Genomic DNA, 22,608 nt, shown 5'->3' on the forward strand with positions numbered 1-22,608 from the left:
GGCAGTGGGCAAGAATAACTACCTCTTGCCCATCTCCTAGGGTGTCCTCTCAGCTTCCAGTTTTCTGCAATGTTGCTATCATAGTGACAAAGAGTGGACAACATCTCACAAGACAAGAAAAATATTCATGAAGTAATACTTTCAGTGTACATTCTTAGCAGCATTAGGATACCTTCGGCAACTAACGAAGCATAATTCAGCACTACATATCTGCAATAAAGCTGAGCTTGTGAGGTTTTAGTTAGGAATTTGCAAATTGTAGCTGAGCACATAAGTCTCTGCCTTGTGATATTAGACTGTTTTTAAAATTGCGATATATTAACCCTCATGTTAAATGCTGTTTTTGGCATTTGAGATATACTGGTCATTTGATGGCAAGAAATCTGCACATGTGATGCATTTGGAAATATGAGGCTGTATCTTGAACTTCATGACTGCTCCAATAAACAATACAACTCCACTTGCAAGGGCTATAGAAAAGTTGATTGTATTAGAAGTCTATAGGATAACAAACTTGGGGGCTGATTAGGATTGCGGTGATTCCGCATCCTGCGGGCTGGCGGAAGCCACCGCCGGCCCGGAGGATGCGGAATCACTGCAGCAGTGCCTCCAAAGACCCCCTGCCAGATTAGGATGGCTGGGGGGTCATCGGCAGACGAGAAAACCGTTCGCCGCTTTTCCGCCGCGGTCGCCTTCAGACCGTGGCGGAAAAGCTCTAATATGGTGGCGGTGTCTATCAGACACCGCCAGCCATATTAGGATGGGGCAGGAAACATGCTTTTCCACGGCTGCTTTTCTGCCGTGGAAAAGCATGTGGTCTTTTCAGTTTGGGGGCCCATTGCAGGCCCCCAGGGTGTCAGGGGTTGGGGGGTGCACATGGGGGGTACCTAAGGTACCCCCCTGCATTTACATGAACAAAGCGGCAGGCATCGTGCGGTGCCTGCCGCTTTGTGCATGTAAATGCAATACATGCATTTTTAACCTTGCGGCAGTGCTGCTTCTAGCAGCACCCGCCGCAAGGTTAAAGATACGGGATGTGACCAGGGTGGCAGTCACATCCTAATTTCCATGGAGGGACCGCCGCTGCCCATGCGGACGGTCCCTCTACCTCAGGGGTGGCGGACGGATGCAGGTCCGTCTGCCATCCTAATGACCCCCTAAGTTCGATTTAGAGTTTGGCAGACAGGGTACTTCATCACAAATGTGTCAGAGTGCCCGTCGGCCAAATCATTAGTCTTCCCACCTCATATACAGAAGGGTGAACCATCAATGGCGTCTCTGCTGGCTTCTTGTCTAAAAACTACCTGTGACAGTTCAACGGTGAACGTTGAAGGATATTAAACCACCCACCCGATTTAAGGTGACTGGTGGGATGTCTTATTTTGTTCCCTCACAACCAGGAAAAAAAGGGAGAGAGGAAAAGAAAAAGAAATAATGTCCCCTACACTCTGGCAGAAAACTCTCACAATGTGGGGGGTCATTCGTTTTTTTTTTTTCTGAAATCAACTCCCATAGTTTGTTTCGGAGAAGCAACATCTTTTTAGTGTGATGAACTGCGATAAAAACTGACAACAGACATCCACCAAACATTTGGTACTTTGAAAAGAAACTCTGGGACACTTGTCCCTGTGAATTTACAGGGATGAGGCTAGGCTGGTGGTCTTTTCTAAATTTAGACTGATGGTAGTCCATCAGGATGGCAGAGGCAAGATCCAGTGCCACCTTGACAAAGTACCATCCGTCAAGCTATAAATCAGGCCAAAATAATGTATATGAGACAACAGAATACACAATTTAAGTAAAGCGTTTGAGACTCCATACATACACATCGCCTTCCAAGGTGCAAATTTGTTTCATGAGTGGAGTCCAGTCAAATGCATCTGGCTCATTCCGCAGCCATTTCTGACATTCTGCTACATATTCCTCACTTGTGGTTGCCAGGTAGATCTCTTCGAAATGTCCACAGGCTGGCAGGACTTGCAAGAGCGCTGGAGCAAACGCTAAGCTAAGCAGGACTTTCCCTTGTATGCCACCTGTAATCAGACAAAACAACTTGTGAGGTCTGCTTTTTTTGCACACTGATTTCAAAATTAAAAGAAGATATGCGAGTATATGAACAATCTTTTGGTTATTGTCTTCAGTGCATTTCATGTATCTACACCTCTGCCTTTAGGCATTTTTAAATAGGTAAAAAGGTATTTGATGTTACTTGTGGGTAACTGTCTGGTGAAAGGAGAATGGGGGTGAATGCACTGTTTAATACAGCAACATTTGCTATTCACCTCCTGAACCCTGCCTCAAACCGGTCTAGAATGAGCTTTTCCCATCTGTCCTGCTCAACATCTTATTCTCCTCTGGCTCAAATGTATATCACTAATGACGTTGTTATATCTAAGGATTGGGCAATAGATCTAAAGAAGGAACAGCAAGGAGATCAAGTTTAAAACGGCTCATAGTTTTAAAACTCACTGAGCACAAGGCAAGACAAATCAACAACATCGAATCCTGTTTGACTGATGTGTTTCTTCATTCGGCTGCATTGAACCCACCCCAAGTTACCAGTATGTTTTCCACAGTTTCAAGTCAGCTTCACCACCTTGCACCTCACCTGCCCTTCTGATGATGACAGGTGGTGTGTCATACATTGAGTATTACAATTGATAAGGTTTCTCAAGTGTATCCTACATTGCATGCAACTAACACAAATTACAGTCTCTCAACCTTTGAATTATACTCTGTGACTGCATGCACTGGGACACCTTTCTTTCTGCTGCAAATCTGCAAAACACGCGAAAACACCTTGAGAAGGTAAAACAAATGTACTTATCATATAATACACATACTAGCCGATTTCTTTCCCTTGCCCCCGTTTTGTCACATTGATTAAATAGTGATTGAAACATTCAGGTAACAAATCACTAAACTATAGTATGGTAAAGGATTTGGGCCACTTTGAACACGGATACAGTTTACTAAGAGTTAGAAGGCCGTGATGTAGCAGAGAGGTAAACCATTCACACGGTGCAATGCTTAGCGAAACTGAGTGGTGGCATCCACTCAGTTATTGTTGATACTACCTGTATGTACTTGGCGGACTGGAAATTATTGCATGGGTGCTCACCAATTGCAAATGCATTTACACAGTTTAGTATCATGCAACTGGAAGCAGAAAGTCACACACCAGAATCCCCTGGATATTGGAAGTATTGACTGCTGGTCTTGCTTTGTTGCCCAAACAAACGAAGATGTTTTCTTCTTGGTGGTCTTCTCTTTTGTGTGTGTTCGACCAAGAGGAAGCTTTATAGCTCTCTCTGATGTAAGTATTATATATTTAGGTTATTTGTTTGCTAAATCTTTTTATTTGCTTCATTACAATAAAGATAATCGAGAACATATTTTCAACATTCACCATTATTTGACTCAGGTCTGCATGCATTTCTTCATATATATTTGTATTTACATTCTTCCGGTTCTACTTTAAAGCAATTCCCTCATTAATGCATCAAGTGTTAGAATGTTAGTATTAGCCTTTCACAAGTCTAGTCACTAGACCATCATCAATTAAGGTGACCACCTGGCATTGAGGCAAATTCAGGACAGGACTGTGAAAAATTAAGGACAAAGGGTCACAATTCAAGACAAAAATTAAGGGAAAAAATTCCGGACAAAAGGAGAAGCGGACATACCCCACAAGTTTATCAGTGCATTTATTTACAATTTTTTAGTATTGCACTACTTAATCACTATGCGGTGTATGAGATTGACTCTAGGTATGCTACATTCAAACGTTGCATTATGTCCTTGTTCAATATTAAATGGATATCCTTGAGCACAGTGTCAATAGCATAACTCCTACCCAAATGTACCCAATCTTTCTTGAAAAGAAAACAACAGCAACATTTTGATTATGTTTCGAAACATTTCAATATGCATGCAAACAGTTTGGAAAAAATTATGGTAAGTGACTTTTTTGCCTTCTGCTAGTTTAGACAAGGTGAACAAACAAATCTGACTCACCTGACCCTCTACTAAACATCAAACCTAAAAATATTAATGAGGCAAAGCAGATGGTGTGGGTGACCCTCTCACACCAAATGTCGGGATGTGCGGTACCCGCAACTTATCTGTAGTCTCACTGCACCAGAAGGCCCAACTGCTGCATTAGAGTGTGTGTCAGGGACTCTTTATTTATCTCTGAACTGGGAGCCCGATCACCAGAGAGAGAATTAAAGAGCTGGACGAAGTCAAGCTCAGATGGGAGATCCAGTCAACTGTTTCCCAGGGTAACTCCTAAGAACTGAATAAGAAATAAGAAAGAGAAGAACAAGGCAGGATAATTCCTAAAATCAAATAGACCCTCTATGAGTACAGGAATGTATTGCGTACCTAGAGATTAGTCTCAGCAGAGGGGCCAGAAACAGAAGAGGCACTGTCCAGTGGTTGAATAAGCAGCACCCTCCCACCCTGGCAAACTCCGTTGATGTGATGGTCCATTGGTAGTGCTCAGGAAGGGAGGGTAGAGGACAGCTCCTTGAAATATTGGGCTCTGGGCAATTGACCACACTGTCCATGTCTTAAAATGGCTCTGCAGTCGAGCCAAGCCTGAACCAATGATCAGGCTCATCCCTAAGTGCCAAAGAGCATGCCAAACCTTCAAAATATTTGGAATACAAATAAAAATATATATATAAGAACCTAATACAGACTTTAAAATGTAGAAAGTGTTTCTTTAACCCATGGAAGTGTTTCAGTTTAGTATATTAGTTCACAACATTGCATTAACATCTATTTAAATTGGAAGTTTCTAAACATGAAATCTAAAACAGGTATTAACCATCCCCCCTGACAAAGCCATGAGTGAATAAAGTGTGCGAATTGTCAGGTGTCCCTACCACAATGGGCAATTTTATTTTTATGGATGGAGGAACATTACAGGCTGGTGAAGTATATACAAATGAAATTTTTAAACTGGACTGATGTTAAACTGAATAGCTTGAATGTGTTTTCAAATGGCACTAGTAAGTAAACTAGACTCATGAAGTAACTTCATTTCCCTTAAATCACAGAATTAGTCATGCGAGTGAGCCGAGATTTTAACTCAGGATTCCTAATAACAAAGTGCAATTAAGCATTTGTATAGATCACTTTCTTTTTCGCAATCCCCTTTAGCACCAGAGGATAGTGTTTTTTTACAAATCTCTCAGATGAATAGTACATTGTGTTAAGTAAATACAGATCACATGTTAATTTGACAAAGTGACGAACAAAAGAAAGGTACATAGTGATGGTGATGGACTGCGAGACAAAATATGCTAACATCATAGACTTTCTTAGTGGTCAAAGAGCATTAACAAAAGTATGGCTACAGTCATCCTGAGTGCAATGGGGATGTGGCCAGTTAGTGTGCTGGTGGAATCGAAGGCTGAACTAAAAAGAACAAATTATTCTGTGACTATTTTTTGATGATATAATCTTTCACTATCAGGTAACTGCTCATACACTAATGCACACCTTAAAAAAAGAGTAAATGCAAGTAAAAATATAAATAAAAGAGAAATACAGTAGATTATGTCTTGAAACCTTCCTTAGTTAATGCACTCACTGCAAAAGTATCTGTGTGCAACCAGAAGCACATAGAACCAAATTCTCTTTGGTTCAGCAGAGAAGAGTGACTTGTGTATTTTTAGCGATAGGAGTGTGGAATGCTGCACACATAAAAAAGAGGAAAAAACGAGTAACAATGAAAAATTTCTCCTTGTTACGCCTGCCCTTCGGAGGTGTAAGGTTTTGGCGCTGCCCCAGTATTACGGGATTTTGTGAACCTTTGACAGCGTCAAAATCCAAGGGTGTTCCATGGGAACACCCACTGCAACACCCAAGGAATGCCTCCTTGACACAGAGTAAGGCAAGGCAATGCTTTGCGCTGCCTTGCTCAATATCTATGAGGCCATGCAAATCCATGCAGGGTGGCTTTGTCACCTCATAGATATAATTGAGAGGCCAGTGCCACGAGCATGTCAAAAAAAGTGACCCTCCAGCGGCGCAGGCCTCTAGTAAATGAGGACCTTGGTGTTTCTGGAAACATCCTCTAGCCATGTATGTTGGAGTTTATAGGATATACCACATGTCTAGACTTATTTCCATTTCTCAATATTTGGAGCTGCTTGGCTCTTTCAGTTTTGGGCACTGTCTTTTTCCGCAAGTACCAATCCAATTCTTAACAGATCCTTTTTAGATTTCGCCTGCACAGCACTTGCGCTGTGCTTGTGAAATCTATTGTATTTATTATATCTTAAAAGGGACTTACATCCCTCCTTCACTTCTTATTCACTTCTCATTTCTCCATTGGTTTGTCACATTAGTTTTCGTTTGTTTCTATTGGTTGAGCATTGTATTTCCCTTTTTTTTGTTGTATTTCTCTTATCAGTATCCCAATGCTTAATTACTGGCTAATGTATCATGGTCTCTCTCCACATTGTTGGTGTTGTTGTAAACATACTTCAATATCCCACAGCTACAGCCCAGTGCCTAGGTTCTTTCCCTTGCCATATAAGCTTCTTCTAGTGTGTTTGAATATCAGTGGAGGAGTTACAGGGTAAGTTATCTGCTTTTTTTTTCTTTCTATTTTGCAATCTTTTCGTTTTTTGTGAAGACTGTTTTCCCCTCATATGTTGTGTGCTCTGTGGGTGCTGCTTTCCCGGGGCAACAAATGACCAGGACTGGGAATTAAAAGAAGTCCTGGAAAAATGTTCACACAATTCTCACTCCTTTCCTTCCCTTGCACTATCTCTCTTTCCAACCTTCCATTCTTTGCTTCACTCCATCCCTCTCTTCTTCCTCTCTGAGCTCTAGGTTGTTATAGTCGGGACCAAAGTTTCCATAGGAAAATCGTTTTTTGTTTTGCCAATAACTTTTCTTCCACCTGGGGAATTTCCATAAAATTTTCAAAAAAGTCCCCTTTTTGATGCAGCTGCTGTGCTTAAAGTGTTAGGGTGATCTGACAAGCAGGAGTGTGGAAAAAAGGGGTCCCAAAACACCTTTCCCTATGTTATGTCTCTGGATATATTTAATTTTTTTAACATGTCTACAGCCCAAACCTCTGAATACAATTGCACCAAATTTGGCAGAAAACTAGATGTTGGTCCAGAAAGAGTGCTTTTTGTGATTTGGTTTAAATCTAGTCCGTAGTTTCATAGATATTTAAGTTTAAGAAATATAGATATCTGGGGATGCAAGTCCTTGCAGTGGACTCGTGGATGCTACTGCAATTTGATTGCAGCCAACACGTCAAAGTGTTGGCAGCCATCTTGGGACTCAGATTGAAGCTGAATCCTACAAAAAAAAAAAAAAATGAAGGAAAAGGGGTAAAGAAGGAATACCCTGATCCACAAGATTTGGTGGTGGGGTCCTACGGTGACCCCACTGGGGGTTAAAAGTATTTTATACATTCAATTTTGCTGCTAATTTACTGGTGGCTCTGCGGATCAGCTGCACCAATAATAATAGTCTTTATTTAGATATAAAACAATATCTTTAAAAGTTTTTCCCAAATCACATTGTGTACAGTTTTATGAGAGAAATGGTTTAAAAGAGTAACCCATACAGACATGAAAAGCATAAAAAATAAGAATTTAAACTATTTTGTTAAACATGACCTAGCGTGTCTCAAACATCTCCCATCGTATTCAATTATAAAATCAAACCATAAAGTGTACTTGCTACAGAGTTTCGATTGGTGTTGCGACCCTCTGGTCGTTGGGGCTTCTGTTACAGTACATTATGTAATCTAAAAAGTCAGTGGCAGGGCTGTGGCAGTTTTCTTTGTATTAAGGCAGCGATACGCTTGTTGAATTAAATTTAGCAAATTTTATGTTTAAAACAGTATTGTCCGTGGACAAAGCGGATATGATGGCATGCCTACAAGCCCGAACCCCCAACCTGTTCCATTCTGACCTAAGCATGCGCCTGCGTTGAGAGTTAAAGATAGGGCAGATGCAGACCACGTGCAGAATTGATTCTATCGCTGACCCACATCCTCTACAGGTTGTGTCCTCCTCTGTACGACGAAAATCAAAATGTTGTGGAGGGATGGCGGCACTCGTGGTAGAAAATATTCACCAATGTAAGCGATGTTAGATGGGTTATTCGTATTTTAGGGTGCCAGGAAATAGTCCCTTCCGGCCGGTAGGGACTGGTAGTTGTACTGAACAAAGAGGGAGTGCATGGACCGCCTGCACTGTTTCCAAAGGCACTCCAATGGGGGAATGGACTCCTGAATTATGTTTTCATCACAAGGTATTACAAATATCAAACAAGCGTAGTCGGTGGTAATCCTTATTAGAAGTACATTTAATCGATGAGTCACATATTACATCATAGTGACTTATTTGTAAAGCAGTCTATTGATTATGCTTCTTAATAACATCCAATGATCAATACATCATCCCTATGCATTTCGGGTTGAACCCTTCGTCAGGGGATAGTAAGAGATCTGAAAATAAACATACTGGTATCAGGAAGGGGAGCTCGCAACCACGAGGTATATAATTCAGTAAAGAGAGTAAAACGCAACCAAACATGCATATTCCGACACAGAAAGAAGATAAAGAAACTAAAAGAGTTTCTGGTTAAACAAATCTATGATGGCAAGAAGAAAAGACGGTCGATAGCGTGAAGTTTATTTAAAACACCCATTAAGTGCGTAATAGACTGTGAAAACGCTCGAGGCAAACCGGCAGAACGGGACAATCACCCGTGTGTGGTATCCGACCATTACGTGCACTAAGGAAGAACTAAGTGTGCGCTCGGTAACAAAACGTGAGTGTGGCGGTCAACAGGTATCAGAGAAGCTTACCAGATGTTAGGTGTAGCGGCGCGCGGCATGCGAGGCTGCCGAGGGTTAGTCTTCGATAAGGTGAACGCGGAAGTAAATACATGGTCATGAAAAATAAAAAACGGACTACCGTGAATGTTAGTAACCATGGGGACTTGCCGATGATAGAATGGGAAATTCACAATATGCAATGGCCGTGGCCTGATACTGTATTAAACATAGAAAATATAAATGTGATAAACAAACAAAGAGAGAACATATATATGTCTGTGTAAAAGAACAAAAACATTATAAATCGATAACGGCGGCCATCTTAGAATGGTCAATCACAGTATTCAACTAAAGGTACCATCACACATATAAGAGCAAATACAATAATGTGCATCATAATGGTACAGGAAACTAGAAAGAGCGGAAAAAGAAAATGTAAGCAGATAAGGACCAGAAGGAATGGCAGAAAGATGAGGACCAAAGGTGGGAAAAAAGTTACAAACAGTTGGGAAAGGTGGAAAGGGCAACAATATGTGAAAACAGGGTAGACAAGTAAGAATAGATGTAAAACAGAGGGAGATGAGATAATAGATATAAAACGAAAATGCGGAATAATAGTACTGAGATGGGACATATAAGTGTAGAGAGCAGGATTATAGAATATGTACATTGGGACAACGGCTCATTATAGGAAACAACTGTATTCGAGTCTATCATTGAGGCCCTTAGGCTGGCAAGCATCAAGTCTCTTGATCCAAACGGTTTCCCTCTGGAGTAGTATTTTGTTGTTGTCAACGCCTAGTCTCAGTGGGACAACCTCCAATACAAGGAACCTCAGTTGGCTCACGTTATGTTGTTGTGTAGTAAAGTGAGCTGCCAAAGGTGCTTTGGTGGATTTGTTTCTGATTGTACTTTTGTGCTCGGTCAAGCAAACTTTAATTTTTCTTTCAGTTTTGCCTACATAAGGCAGTCCGCAGGGGCATTTAAGTAGATATACTACGTTTTTGGAGTCACAGGTAGCGTTGGTCCGTAGTTTGATGGCTTTCCCTGATGCTGGATGATTAAAGGTATTCCCTGAAATGATGTTGTGGCAATGGCTGCAGTTGAGGCACGGTATTGTGCCTGAATAGTGTGCAGAAGGATCAATGGGTTCAGTCTCGAGAATGTTTTTGATGTTTTTAGCTCTCTGGTATGCAAAAAGTGGTCTGCAATTAAAAATGCCCTGAAAGTCTGGTTCAAAACGAATCATAAACTGAAAAGTAAAACAAGAGTTTTCCCAATGGGGTGTATTGTTACCTACTCCTAAATCAGGACTCACACTTGCCAAACATCAATCACACCATTCATTATGTGGAACTGGAGAACACTTACCAAGAAGGAACATGCCCAAACAAATTTTTTAAAAAAGTATACAATTTATTAAAAGCTTTTAGTTACAAAAGATAACCATGAAAATCAGTTAAAAACATGTATAACGTAGGAATGCACAAATAAGAACACAAATTAAAAACCACCTAATGTGGACGTGGAGAAAATTAATCTAGAGAGACACTACTATCTGTCTTTGTCATTTCATTTCGGAACACAGTTTGTCAACAAAAAGAGGAATATTATTCCTTTAGACCGGATTCATTGTTGGCAACGCCGAATATGACTTATGGGTTTGCGTCGACGCGTTTCGGAAGCAACAACTGATAAAGGCTTCCTTCCTCAGGACAATTTCTATTTTTATTCTCCACACATGAAGGTGTCAGACCTAATGCATAAAGATACAATGCAATGCAACTGTTATAACGACATATAAGTTGATTTGAAAAAACCACCTATTTTCGCATTGCTTTATCTACTTTTTGTTCACACTTGGGGTTGGTTGGCTATCTTTTACAAAAGTTTGTTTCCAAAACATTCCTTATAGATGCGGACAATACATTCAACTTAATATGCCCTAAAACCATCGGTTGGTTTACCTTAATTATAAACATTTATTCAAACACCACCCACTATCTGTTTCTATTCCTAAGATATCAACCTTTGTTCCGAGCGTCATCTCATATGTCCACATTTTTTCGAAATAATTTTTTTTCTTTCAGGGGGGACAATTTTACGTTACATTACACGATATTTTCAACCATCATTCAACTAAGAAAAAGGGGGAAAACCTATATATAGCAAGGTATTCTATAAACATTATTCCAGTTATTCAAAGCATTATAGTAAACTTTAACCTTCTGGTTAGTGTTGTCCACATTCTCTTATTCAATATCCACACAGTACCACACTGAAGTCATTCACACAAAGTAATATATGTACACTGACCAAGAAGGTTCTGTTGCTCGTGGAGGTCTACACAATGTGTAGTGATCCACCGATTTATGCCTGTGTAGTCATCAAGCTTGTTTCCTCCTTTCTGTAATTGGGAGGGATATAATTGTGAATATAAGGGTATGATATGCCCCAGTTTTTCAAGTTATTGTTAGAATAATTTTGCGCTGTATTTATTTACCTTAATGTATGATCAAGCGCTTTTATTTCACAGTTTGTCTCTTTTAAGTTTAATCCAATGCGGGTCTGGCACAATCCTGCATAAGTTACAAAAAGTAAATTACTTATATATCTATCGCGTTTATTGTTTATCAATGATAACCAGAGTCTCTTAGTTATATTATTCACTTTATATCGTGAGGCATTTACCTTATTATTTGTGCAGACGGGCGTACCGGGTATGGCGCTTCCCTTCTGTATTACTAAAAAAATGTTTAGAAGTACAGTGTTTTTATTTATTTAGATAAGAACCTAATCTAACAGCAGTTCCTCAACGTTTAGAAGTACAGTGTTTTTACTTATTCGGATAAGGACCTAATCTAACAACAGTCCCTCAACTTCGATTTATGACAGACTTTTACCTTAAAAAACAGATCCGGTTTCCGTACCAGGGGTTCTATACTGCAGCCGGGTATTTCGACACACGTGGCTGCATGAAAGAATATATAAAAGTGCAAAGACTCAGGGTTTTTAGTTTGTATTATCAGGTTCAAATAATCTATGGGTTACGAGATGGAGGCTTAGTTAAATAATCTGAGCCATCCCGTATTACTACTGACTATAGTTAACGTCGTCGGTATCTTACCTGTTGTTTGCACACGGCGGGTATTCCCGGAACTGCTCGGCATGGCGTCTACTTAATCACCGCTTCTTTTTTGAAATATCGACTACCCGAATTGCGGTAGTCGCATTTAAGCCACATCACCGAGTCACGTGGTTCTAAAACGAGTCATGTGACTTGTGGTTGTCATCATAGCGAAGGTTGCGAACTGTGGTTTTTTTTCCCAAAACCTAACAGTGGAAAACTTTATTGTTCCCATCGCGGGGCTCGACATATTAGTATTATTTTTCCGAGTTACGGTGCTCTATTATACAAAGAGCAAACAGAAAGCTTGAAGTTTAAGAAGCTAACTTTTTTCAAAACAAATAGCGGAAAACTTTATTATTCCCTTCATTGGGCTCAACATACTAATGTTGTTTTTCCGAGTTGCGGTGCTCTTATTTATACGAAGAGCAGATAGAAAGCTTAAAGTTAGAAAGCTAAGGTGCCTTAGCTATTCCCTAATTCACAGTTGTTTACCGGATTTCCAGAATCGTCTCGATATTATATATATGTGCGAGCCCACAAGTATAATTAGCTAGCGGATCTATAATCTATAATAAGTTGGCATTACATTGGCCTCTACAAGTAAAGATTGAATAACTATTGGTTGGAGGCGGAATTATTCCTCCAATCCGAATATGTGTCCCTCAAATGAATATATTTGGTTATAAGTACATTTATACTCCTGGGCTAAGGTACAAATACGATGGCAGTATTTCTTCATATTCATATTACCATTTTTATTACAATTTTGGGCGAGGTTATAGGGATTTCTAATTCACAAGGCCAGTATAATCAGTTTCTATATCTGCAACTCAGGTGTTAGCTTATCAGAAGGGGGGGGGAAATTTCTTGTTGGTACTGGTTCTAATAGGGTGTCCAGTAACTTTACTGCACTATTCTCATCCAGTCTTCTTTAGTATTCAATCCACGGTTGACCGTATCCAACATGGAGATATACCACTGCTCCCTATTTTTACGTTTTGTCTCCACATTGCCTCCTCTTTTTGAGATGGTTATCTTCTCGATTATAAACCATGAGAACTCTGTGTGTTTATGTTGTAGAGCTTTAAAGTGGTCAACCATGGGGGCATTCTCCTTGTTGGTTTTCAGGGCAGACCTGTGTTCCAACAGACGTAGTCTTATTTCTCTGCCAGTCTCTCCCACATAGGCCAGTTTGCAGGGACACAAGATTATGTAAACGAGGTTGCTGCTTCTGCAGTTGTTTAAAGTTTTTGAAGTTATGGTATAATTATTGTAGGTTAAGGATTTACCTACAATGCAATTTTCGCATATCGAGCAATTACTGCACTTGTGGTTTCCCACAGCTTTGCTGCCATTTATTGTTGACTGATTGTTGTGATTCTGCTCTCTGTAGGTGTGGACCAAATTTTGACGGATGTTTTCATTACGTCTGAATGCGAAAATTGGTTTAGCCAATTTTACTTCTTTGCCATCGTTTAGAATGTGCCAACTTGAATGAATGGCGTTTTTTAGTTTATTACTGATGTTTGAGAATTGACTAACAAAGACTAGTTTTGAGTCATTTGACGGTTTTTTCACTTGGGAAGGGTCTGGGTGTATCATTGTGTCGCGATCATAAAATCGCGCCCTTTTGCAAGAGTTCTTGATCAGTTTTTTAGGGTACCCCCTTTCCTGTGATTTCTCACTGAGTTTGTTGGCATGTTTTGTATAGTCTGCCAGGGTTGAACAATTTCTTCGTAATCGAAGAAATTGTCCAAAGGGGACATTGTCTCTTTGTGAGCGGGGATGATAACTGCTGTAATGCAGTAGGGTATTTTTATCTGTGGGTTTGGAGTAAAGTTCCACTTCCAGTTTGCCCTCTGTGTTTTTAATAGTGATGTCTAAAAAGTTAACAGCTTCTCGGTCAAACACTGCTGAGAAGCGGAGGTTCTCATCCCCCAGGTTCAGCCACTCAAGGAATTCTTTCAAGGTGTCAACCTCTGCATAACCCTGGTCCTGAAAAGTAACCTATTTTTATTCCAAGATGAATTATTCTTACAACGCAAGGGCACCAACATGGGGGCCACCTGTGCGCCGAGCTTGGCATGTTTATACGTTGCCAAATTCGAAGAGAAACATGTGTTCAATGAAGCGTCGTCATTCTTTGAAAACATCTTGATATGGCGACGCTTCATTGATGACATCTTCTTCATTTGGGAAGGAGAGGTTGACACCTTGAAAGAATTCCTTGAGTGGCTGAACCTGGGGGATGAGAACCTCCGCTTCTCAGCTGTGTTTGACAGAGAAGCTGTTAACTTTTTAGACATCACTATTAAAAACACAGAGGGCAAACTGGAAGTGGAACTTTACTCCAAACCCACAGATAAAAATACCCTACTGCATTACAGCAGTTATCATCCCCGCTCACAAAGAGACAATGTCCCCTTTGGACAATTTCTTCGATTACGAAGAAATTGTTCAACCCTGGCAGACTATACAAAACATGCCAACAAACTCAGTGAGAAATTACAGGAAAGGGGGTACCCTAAAAAACTGTTCAAGAACTCTTGCAAAAGGGCGCGATTTTATGATCGCGACACAATGATACACCCAGACCCTTCCCAAGTGAAAAAACCGTCAAATGACTCAAAACTAGTCTTTGTTAGTCAATTCTCAAACATCAGTAATAAACTAAAAAACGCCATTCATTCAAGTTGGCACATTCTAAACGATGGCAAAGAAGTAAAATTGGCTAAACCAATTTTCGCATTCAGACGTAATGAAAACATCCGTCAAAATTTAGTCCACACCTACAAAGAGCAGAATCACAACAATCAGTCAACAATAAATGGCAGCAAAGCTGTGGGAAACCACAAGAGCAGTAATTGCTCGATATGCGAAAATTGCATTGTAGGTAAATCCTTAACCTACAATAATTATACCATAACTTCAAAAACTTTAAACAACTGCAGAAGCAGCAACCTCGTTTACATAATCTTGTGTCCCTGCAAACTGGCCTATGTGGGAGAGACTGGCAGAGAAATAAGACTACGTCTGTTGGAACACAGGTCTGCCCTGAAAACCAACAAGGAGAATGCCCCCATGGTTGACCACTTTAAAGCTCTACAACATAAACACACAGAGTTCTCATGGTTTATAATCGAGAAGATAACCATCTCAAAAAGAGGAGGCAATGTGGAGACAAAACGTAAAAATAGGGAGCAGTGGTATATCTCCATGTTGGATACGGTCAACCGTGGATTGAATACTAAAGAAGACTGGATGAGAATAGTGCAGTAAAGTTACTGGACACCCTATTAGAACCAGTACCAACAAGAAATTTCCCCCCCCCTTCTGATAAGCTAACACCTGAGTTGCAGATATAGAAACTGATTATACTGGCCTTGTGAATTAGAAATCCCTATAACCTCGCCCAAAATTGTAATAAAAATGGTAATATGAATATGAAGAAATACTGCCATCGTATTTGTACCTTAGCCCAGGAGTATAAATGTACTTATAACCAAATATATTCATTTGAGGGACACATATTCGGATTGAAGGAATAATTCCGCCTCCAACCAATAGTTATTCAATCTTTACTTGTAGAGGCCAATGTAACGCCAACTTATTATAGATTATAGATCCGCTAGCTAATTATACTTGTGGGCTCGCACATATATATAATATCGAGACGATTCTGGAAATCCGGTAAACAACTGTGAATTAGGGAATAGCTAAGGCACCTTAGCTTTCTAACTTTAAGCTTTCTATCTGCTCTTCGTATCAATAAGAGCACCGCAACTCGGAAAAACAACATTAGTATGTTGAGCCCAACGAAGGGAATAATAAAGTTTTCCGCTATTTGTTTTGAAAAAAGTTAGCTTCTTAAACTTCAAGCTTTCTGTTTGCTCTTTGTATAATAGAGCACCGTAACTCGGAAAAATAATACTAATATGTCGAGCCCCGCGATGGGAACAATAAAGTTTTCCACTGTTAGGTTTTGGGAAAAAAACCCACAGTTCGCAACCTTCGCTATGATGACAACCACAAGTCACATGACTCGTTTTAGAACCACGTGACTCGGTGATGTGGCTTAAATGCGACTACCGCAATTCGGGTAGTCGATATTTCAAAAAAGAAGCGGTGATTAAGTAGACGCCACGCCGAGCAGTTCAGGGAATACCCGCCGTGTGCAAACAACAGGTAAGATACCAACGACGTTAACTATAGTCAGTAGTAATACGGGATGGCTCAGATTATTTAACTAAGCCTCCATCTCGTAACCCATAGATTATTTGAACCCGATAATACAAACTAAAAACCCTGAGTCTTTGCACTTTTATATATTCTTTCATGCAGCCACGTGTGTCGAAATACCCGGCTGCAGTATAGAACCCCTGGTACGGAAACCGGATCTGTTTTTTAAGGTAAAAGTCTGTCATAAATCGAAGTTGAGGGACTGTTGTTAGATTAGGTCCTTATCCGAATAAATAAAAACACTGTACTTCTAAACGTTGAGGAACTGCTGTTAGATTAGGTTCTTATCTAAATAAATAAAAACACTGTACTTCTAAACATTTTTTTAGTAATACAGAAGGGAAGCGCCATACCCGGTACGCCCGTCTGCACAAATAATAAGGTAAATGCCTCACGATATAAAGTGAATAATATAACTAAGAGACTCTGGTTATCATTGATAAACAATAAACGCGATAGATATATAAGTAATTTACTTTTTGTAACTTATGCAGGATTGTGCCAGACCCGCATTGGATTAAACTTAAAAGAGACAAACTGTGAAATAAAAGCGCTTGATCATACATTAAGGTAAATAAATACAGCGCGAAATTATTCTAACAATAACTTGAAAAACTGGGGCATATCATACCCTTATATTCACAATTATATCCCTCCCAATTACAGAAAGGAGGAAACAAGCTTGATGACTACACAGGCATAAATCGGTGGATCACTACACATTGTGTAGACCTCCACGAGCAACAGAACCTTCTTGGTCAGTGTACATATATTACTTTGTGTGAATGACTTCAGTGTGGTACTGTGTGGATATTGAATAAGAGAATGTGGACAACACTAACCAGAAGGTTAAAGTTTACTATAATGCTTTGAATAACTGGAATAATGTTTATAGAATACCTTGCTATATATAGGTTTTCCCCCTTATTCTTAGTTGAATGATGGTTGAAAATATCGTGTAATGTAACATAAAATTGTCCCCCCTGAAAGAAAAAAAATTATTTCGAAAAAATGTGGACATATGAGATGACGCTCGGAACAAAGGTTGATATCTTAGGAATAGAAACAGATAGTGGGTAGTGTTTGAATAAATGTTTATAATTAAGGTAAACCAACCGATGGTTTTAGGGCATATTAAGTTGAATGTATTGTCCGCATCTATAAGGAATGTTTTGGAAACAAACTTTTGTAAAAGATAGCCAACCAACCCCAAGTGTGAACAAAAAGTAGATAAAGCAATGCGAAAATAGGTGGTTTTTTCAAATCAACTTATATGTCGTTATAACAGTTGCATTGCATTGTATCTTTATGCATTAGGTCTGACACCTTCATGTGTGGAGAATAAAAATAGAAATTGTCCTGAGGAAGGAAGCCTTTATCAGTTGTTGCTTCCGAAACGCGTCGACACAAACCCATAAGTCATATTCAGCGTTGCCAACAATGAATCCGGTCTAAAGGAATAATATTCCTCTTTTTGTTGACAAACTGTGTTCCGAAATGAAATGACAAAGACAGATAGTAGTGTCTCTCTAGATTAATTTTCTCCACGTCCACATTAGGTGGTTTTTAATTTGTGTTTCAATTTGTGTTCTTATTTGTGCATTCCTACGTTATACATGTTTTTAACTGATTTTCATGGTTATCTTTTGTAACTAAAAGCTTTTAATAAATTGTATACTTTTTTTAAAAATTTGTTTGGGCATGTTCCTTCTTGGTAAGTGTTCTCCAGTTCCACATAATGAATGGTGTGATTGATGTTTGGCAAGTGTGAGTCCTGATTTAGGAGTAGGTAACAATACACCCCATTGGGAAAACTCTTTTGTTTTACTTTTCAGTATATTGGCGCTCTATTTCCCGTTGGGTTATCAAGAGCCCCTCTCTTTCTTTTATACTATCAAAACGAATCATATCCCAGCTTTTTAGGATGATATTCTTAATCGCCTTACTTCTTGTGGAATATTTGGATACAAAGACAGGTCTCTGTTCGCCGGTAGGTCTGGTGTGTGAGGTTAGAAGGTCCAACCGTGTTTTGGTGGCTACACGATTTTTGGCTGCTTGCAGTGTAACCTCAGGGTATTTCCGGTCTCTGTATCTTTGAAGTATCTTTTCTTCCGATGTTTCGTAAGCTTCTGATTCTGAACAGATCCTTTTGGCCCTTTAAAAGAGTAACCCATACAGACATGAAAAGCATAAAAAATAAGAATTTAAACTATTTTGTTAAACATGACCTAGCGTGTCTCAAACATCTCCCATCGTATTCAATTATAAAATCAAACCATAAAGTGTACTTGCTACAGAGTTTCGATTGGTGTTGCGACCCTCTGGTCGTTGGGGCTTCTGTTACAGTACATTATGTAACCTAAAAAGTCAGTGGCAGGGCCGTGGCAGTTTTCTTTGTATTAAGGCAGCGATACGCTTGTTGAATTAAATTTACCAAATTTTATGTTTAAAACAGTATTGTCCGTGGACAAAGCGGATATGATGGCATGCCTACAAGCCCGAACCCCCAACCTGTTCCATTCTGACCTAAGCATGCGCCTGCGTTGAGAGTTAAAGATAGGGCAGATGCAGACCACGTGCAGAATTGATTCTATCGCTGACCCACATCCTCTACAGGTTGTGTCCTCCTCTGTACGATGCCAGATGGGTAGATTTTGAAGAAAGCGCCAGACCCCCATTCTTAGGGCGATGAAACTGCGCTTTAGAAGGAGTGAAAAAGTGGTGGAAAAATACGTAGCTGCAGATACTTGATTGTAGGAGTTAACTACTGCCCAAGAATGGCTACGTTTCGTGAGGAGGGCTTTATCAGTAGCGAGAGATATCAATCTCACACATTTTTTAATTGCATTTTTAAAGGCAGGCTAGCTAGGATTAAGGGCCCAGAGGTCAGTGGCTGACATCTCGTGGATGTAATTCTTCAAAAGACAGCCAAATGATCCTCCTGGGTTACTCTCATTAATTTCTTTCCAGACTAGAAATTCTAGTGTGCCAGATTCAGCCTGTCTTAGTTTGCGGCAGAGCTTGAGGTATGTACCAAGGTTATGGGCATTGTAATTTGATAGCCCCAGCTCTAATCTGATCTGTGCAGGGGATGCAGAACTTGGCAGATGGAGTACCTTTTTGTAAATTTTTGTTGTGTGTTTGTTTAAGGCGGTGTTCATTTTACCTTTAAAGGTCTCTATACCATAAGATAATGTGGGGCCAATCTTTGCTCTTAGGACTTCTAATAGGGGAGAAAGGGTTGGGCCTGAGAGTTTTGTCGACAGCTTGGTCAATGATACCATTAGTGCCGTGGCTTTGGCTGCAATCACATTACTCTGTTTTACAAAATTACCCCTGGGGTCCAAATAGATGCCTAGGTATTTGTATGATTGGCCAGTGCTGAGGCTTACTTTGTTTAGTGACCAGCCACCACCTCCATAACATTTCTTGCCAAAGGGAACTATCAGGGTCTTTTTTCATATTGACTTCTAGTTGTTTAATGGTCGTATATTGCATCAGTGAGTCAAGAAGCCTTTGTAGCCCTACCCTTGTGAGGCTGAACAGGGCCAGTTCGTCGGTATATAAAAGGTTACATAGTGCCGTGCCACCTACTTTGGGCGGGTGACTGTTTACTTTGTCTAGGGTGCTTGACAAGTCTGCTATGAAAAGGTTGAAGAGGAGGGGGGCCAGCACGCATCCCTGCTTAACTCCTCTTGAGGTCATGATTTTTCGCGAGAGATGCGTGCCGGACCCCAACTTCACTCGAACCCAGGTACTAGTGTGCAATTGGATAAAAGGGTTTAGGGATTTCGTCTGGAATTCCCCACTGCCTCAGTTTTTCCCAGAGTAGCGCCCTGGGAACCCTGTCAAATGCAGCTTTAAAGTCGACAAAGCAGCAGTATAATGTCCTAGATGTTAAAATGGCTTTGTCGATGATGGTGGAAACTGCTAATAAATTTGTCGTGGTTCCTGAGTTGGCAACAAACCCTGTTTGATTTAGTGGTATCAGATTGTGGTCCTTTACCCATTGCCCAAGGTCCTCCAGAATAAGCCCCATGTAGTGTTTCGCCACTATGTCCAACAGGGCAATTAATCTGTAGTTTCTAGGGGCAGCGCGTGATCCAGATTTATAAATAGGGTGGATAATTGCACCACGTCATGAGTCCGGGATTGTTGCTGTCCTTAGGGTGTAATTGAAAAGGTCTGTTAGCTCCGTGGACCAGAAGGGAATGTCTGAATTAAACAACCTCTGAGGGAGGCCGTTTGGGCCTGGTGCTCCGTCTTGTCTCCCTTTTGTCACTGCTTTGATGACTCTTTCTTCAGATAATACATATTCCGCGATGGGCTCTTGTGCTGGAACAAAAGGAGTGCTCGATGTTACACTAGCACCAGTGCCATGTGCACTGGGTGGACCAATGTGGCCCGAGTGATCTTGTACCTGAAAGTGGACCATTAGGTATGTTACCCATTCCGCTTCCTGAATATTTGCTGAGCCAGAATTTGTCAGGTTTGGATTGGTGCGGTTCACTAGGACCCAAAATTTCCTCGAGTTTTTTTTCTTGCTCTCCCACACCAGTTCAACTCAGTATTGGGATTCCTGCGCCTTTTTCTCTTGAATAATTGCCCTCCTAAATGCTTTTTGGGCTTGTTGGTAAGTTGTATGGTAGGCGCTATTCCCTGGAAATTTTAAGAACAACCTTAAGGCGTTGTTTCTCGTTCTCTTTAGAAACTTTGTGTCGGTGGAGACTGTGAGCTCAGCTGATGGAGTGCGGCTTGAGCCCTGCACTGTCGCTGGAAAGCTATTAATCAGATGAGAGCAAAACAACGACCATTTCACTGTCAGGGTGGCGTCTTGATCAAATCTGCCATTAATGAAGTCCTTGCTTACTGTTAAGATGTTCTTGCTGTTATTCTCGCTCCATTTGAGCCGCTTTAGATTTTCAGAATGTATTCCCTTGTAGGCTGCGGACGCCGTTTTGTGGTATTCTATCTTTGTATTAAGGATAATAACCTGCATCAAGCAAGAGGGACATGACCACAAGCCCCGGCAGTCTTCACAACCATTGCCACACAGGCACAGCCTGGGCCCAGAGGTGCATAATTACGGTGTCTGAGCCCCACAGCGTGGGAGCCCATTACCAAGCAAAAGGGGCAGGACCACAAGCCCCAGCAGTCTTCCCGGCTGTTGCCACACAATCACAGTCTACAGCCTCCGCCCGGAGGCGCATAATTATGGCGGCCACGGAATGTGTATGGGCATGCCCAGGCAGCGCCTGGGCCAAGAACGGGCCGCCGACCCCTCTTGGAGCCCAAAAGAGGCCGGGCTGGGCCGTCGGAGCACGGAAAAGGCTGGGCTGGGCCCCCCTCTAACCTCTATCCATCGGCTGCAGTTTTGAAGCACACCGCTGACGTTCCAGGTTAGTCATGGGAAAGAAAAAGGCAACCTTAACATCTTTCGCAGGGATTACCATGTCCGCCATTGATACTTTCTTGCTTAAAGCAACGAACGCAATAACACAGGAGATTGCCATGGGGGTTCTGTCTTTAACGGCTTGCAGCCGATTCCTACCAATGACATTGTAGACCATGATATCCAGGGCTTCCAAGAGCAAATCACACCCCAAGTAATCTCCTAGGCACATTCTATTGATCATCCATGTCTATCTCAACAACTCAATACCAATGCGTCCACCATGCCAAAAACCATTATGGCAAAAGGAAAAGAGGAACCACAAAGATCCTGCATTAATCAAACAAAAGAAACCTAGAATGACTATATCTAGTTGACCAACCTGCTACTGCAGCTAATGAGACTTTATCGCAAAATTATGATATAGAGGATCTAACTCCTAAGATTACCTCGATATTACATCCTATTCTGTTACGTCTGGACGTGCTTGAATTAAAAATCTAGGACATTTTAGATAAGGTTTGTATTACATCTAATAATGACGCTACAATGAGTCATCCCTTTCAATGCCACATTTGTACCCCTATGACCTCACCATTAGTATGCTCTGAGAAGGTAGCCGATTTCGGGGTACAATAGAACCAAACCTGAGTATAAAAAATGGGCACCACACTAAGGGAAAAGCTGCATCCTCCACAGATGGACTGCCTCCTAAAACAGGTCATGAAGGGCTATCCATCGACATGTCGAAGACCACTTGTATTCCCAATAGTTATGGGGCGGGGGGTCCACAACCCAGACCCTTTAGGGCAATAGTACTTCTACCATTAGCCAATGGAAGACTATTCCCCCAGAACACATGAGTGATGCTCATCCAAAAACTCTCAATTTACCTCCAGCCGCTTGCCCCTCTGTTTTAATCTTGGCAAATATTCCCATACTAAGGTCCACATTGCAAGAAACTACCACTCAACTCATGGACAAATAATCCCACTGGTTATGAGTTTATAATAGTTTGGGACA

At 40.8% G+C, this 22,608-nt stretch overlaps 1 protein-coding gene across 1 annotated transcript in view; it reads right to left on the bottom strand.

Moving 5' to 3' along the window:
• LOC147731639 (indolethylamine N-methyltransferase-like) overlaps positions 1–22,608 on the bottom strand; it is a 117,635-nt gene that overhangs the window by 61,891 nt on the left and 33,136 nt on the right. Inside the window, exon 2 of the mRNA XM_086958779.1 lies at positions 1,826–2,033. Coding sequence (XP_086814905.1) covers positions 1,826–2,033 — 208 coding nt within the window. The remainder of the gene's footprint in view (positions 1–1,825; positions 2,034–22,608) is intronic.

Source organism: Lissotriton vulgaris, chromosome 2_1, assembly GCF_964263255.1.
Source record: "Lissotriton vulgaris chromosome 2_1, aLisVul1.2, whole genome shotgun sequence".
NCBI classification, from domain to species: domain Eukaryota; kingdom Metazoa; phylum Chordata; class Amphibia; order Caudata; family Salamandridae; genus Lissotriton; species Lissotriton vulgaris.